The sequence below is a fragment of the Vicia villosa genome, linkage group LG6 (assembly GCF_029867415.1).
Source record: "Vicia villosa cultivar HV-30 ecotype Madison, WI linkage group LG6, Vvil1.0, whole genome shotgun sequence".
NCBI classification, from domain to species: domain Eukaryota; kingdom Viridiplantae; phylum Streptophyta; class Magnoliopsida; order Fabales; family Fabaceae; genus Vicia; species Vicia villosa.
This window is the reverse complement of record NC_081185.1, coordinates 150,013,784-150,016,608: the sequence shown is the minus strand read 5'-3', so window position 1 is coordinate 150,016,608 and position 2,825 is coordinate 150,013,784. Positions and strand designations below refer to the sequence as shown.

Genomic DNA, 2,825 nt, shown 5'->3' with positions numbered 1-2,825 from the left:
TCAATGATGAAAAACTCCAATTCTTGAACTCCAATATTGTCTTGTTGTCACTTTTGTATCTCAAACTCGGAACCCTAACAAAAAGTGACTTCTTTTATCCTTTTAAACAACAAAAAGCGTGTCACAATGGTTTTTCATCGCGACCACGATAATTCCATTAACCAAAATGCTTATTTTGCTTCTTTTTTTCCTTCTAAGTCCACAATTTCTTTTCCTCTTCTATTCTAACTAACTTAATCATACGGTTTCTCAAAATCGACCTTAAAAATAAAAAAATTATTTTTCTTCTTCCAAAGTTTGAACTTATGATCATAAGGATTTCTGATATGCACAATCCAATTTAGATCAGTAACAACATTCAAAAACTTAAGTCTGTCATCAACATTAATTTTTCTATTTGTTATATGTATGCGTAATTCATACAAGTACCAATATAAAGCATCTATTTATTAATTTCTAATGATAAATTGCATCAATTATTAAAGTTTTGCCATAGTCAATAGAAAGAAGAAAAAAAAAATACACAACTACATGCAGGAATTAAAGTTAAAACTAGTGATTATAACGATTTCTGATATGCACAATCCAAGTTAGGTCCAGTATCAACATTGAACAACTTGGAATATCTTTGAAAAAACCCGATTCGATCATTGACTCTTGCATCATTAGGAATTCCACATTCTAATCCACCATTGATTATGTTTGTGACCAAACCATAACCTGCTGTTCTATTAGCAGCTATGTCAGCTTCTGTTGCTACATATTTTCCAACCATGACATTGTGGCATGAAGGTGTTGGTTTTCTTTCTGTCATCCAAAACCATAGAGCAGTTTTGAAAGCAATCACTGAATTGTTTGATACAATTTCTGGATTTTTCAGCCCATCAAATCCCAATGCCTTCCCTGCTGGTCCATAGTTGAAATTCCTGCACAAAATTTCATCACAGTTAATTCAATAGCTCAATTGATCACTACTTCTATATACAATTTTTTTTTGGGTCTATATACCCTCCAATTCTCGGTTGAAGTCTTTGGATAATCTGCAGTCTCGTTGAGAGGTAAGTAATGCCCGATCAATAATGGCTTTAGTGTTTTAGTTAGTGTTCAAACTCGAGATATCCTAAAAGATTTGTAGTAACTTACTCCTCAAGTAAAAGATCACATGAAAATTTTAATGTCGCACTATTGATTTGAACTATAGACCATGGTATTGGATTGCAGTTAGCAACTGCAATTGTGGTCACAATATTGCTGGTGGTGCAGTAGTCTCCATAACGACATCCGGCCATAGTTGCGGTGTAAATTAAAATCATGTGCGCGACCGCGTAGATGATTTCGGCCATGTTCATTTAGTTCATCTTACCAAAATTAAAATTTTAAAGCTATAAATCTCAATCTTCTTTAAAAGTAAAGTAAAATCACAAATTTTAAAGTTTTCCAACTTTTTATTTCAAACACATCTAGTTCACATTGCGATAGCCGCAATTCGCATTACAAGGATTGCGATAACCGCAATCACAACACAAACAATTATAACCACAATTTAAAATCATAACTATGGACCATGGTTTGAAATTGCAGTCCGCAACCACCATTGCAGTCGCGGCCATAATATTGTTGATACAATTGTCTCTGCAATTGCATCGAACCGCAATTGCAGTGTGATTTATTTAAAATCACGCATTCAACTCATTAGGAACCACATTTGACAACTTCACTTATGTTTCCTCAAGAGTTTTCATCAAAACTTAAAATTTCAAAATCTTAAACTCAATTAACTATGTATTTCAAACTCCTCCCAATCAAAATTCACGCCTAAACATCCATAATGCAAATCGGTGCAATGGCCGAAATTGTAACACCCATAACTGTAATTTAAAATCATCTATAGACTATAAGTTAAATTGAAAGAGACTTGTGTGATCTTTGAAGTGTGGATTTGATCATAGGAGAATAAGTAACAAACCAATAATAATCAATTATAAAATTAAACTAAGAATTTTTAAGATTTAAGTATGTACCAAGAAAGTTGAATGGGACCTCTTCCTTTATAGCTTTTCCCTTCAAAACAAGGCCAATCTTTATCAGTGGAATCACAGTAAATACTCTGAGGACTAATTTCCTCTTTGAAGCATAAACCCCAAGAGAATGGGCCATCAGGTGCAGTGGACCATCCACCAGTAGTTTCATGAGAAATCTGAGCAAGAAAAGCAGCTATCTCACGTTTTCTTGTGGCCAAACAACCTGTAGTACCAAATTGTGGGAAAGACTTGGAAGCTTCAATGAAGGATTGATAAGGGTAGAAGTTTTTTGCAGGACATGCAGTGTCATCTTTGTGTAGGAAAATTGAATCATAAAGGTTTTTAGTTATTAGAGATGTGATTGGTGTAATTGGAGAGTACCTTGATTCAACTCTTAGAAAGAGAGTAGAACAAAAGAATAAGAGGGAGAGAAAGGACAATGACATTTTTTGTTCTGTGAAAAAAGGGGAGGTTAAATGTTGTTGACAGTTGGTGATTGGTAAGGAAATTGAGATAAACTAGAAGGGTTATATAGAGAGATGTGAGAAAAGGGAAGTATATATGATAGAAAGTGGTGTACTAATTTTGTGGATTTGACTCCATGGATTTTATTTTAGTGCTTGTTGTGGTATTGGAACAAAATTGACTGAAGCATTATTTTAGGAGGGTTGAAATTATGTGTTTTTTTGGGTTGGATTTAAATATTCTGATGTACGGATGGGTAGGAGGAAAATATGAAGGGAGATCTACATTTAAATCAGCAGATGTTTTAATGTATGGATCGGTAGGAGAAAAACATATATG

General features: G+C 33.8%; 1 protein-coding gene across 1 annotated transcript; it reads right to left on the bottom strand.

The window, feature by feature from the left end:
* Positions 1-383: 383 nt before the first annotated feature.
* On the bottom strand, positions 384-2,589 carry LOC131612743 (chitinase 10-like). Its single transcript, XM_058884496.1, has 2 exons — positions 2,022-2,589; positions 384-926 (listed from the first exon to the last, which is right to left on the bottom strand). Exons 1-2 carry the CDS (start codon positions 2,465-2,467, stop codon positions 560-562), a joined length of 813 nt encoding a protein of 270 aa, XP_058740479.1. The 5' UTR covers positions 2,468-2,589; the 3' UTR covers positions 384-559.
* Between the last annotated feature and the right edge of the window lie 236 nt (positions 2,590-2,825).

What these genes read in the sequence shown, in the direction of transcription:
- LOC131612743 (XM_058884496.1), bottom strand. Translation starts at nt 2,467, where the DNA reads ATGTCATTGTCCTTTCTCTCCCTCTTATTCTTTTGTTCTACTCTCTTT. An exon ending in GGTCCCATTCAACTTTCTTG is followed by an intron (nt 927 to 2,021) that starts GTACATACTTAA and finishes AATTTTGTGCAG; the next exon opens with GAATTTCAACTATGGACCAG.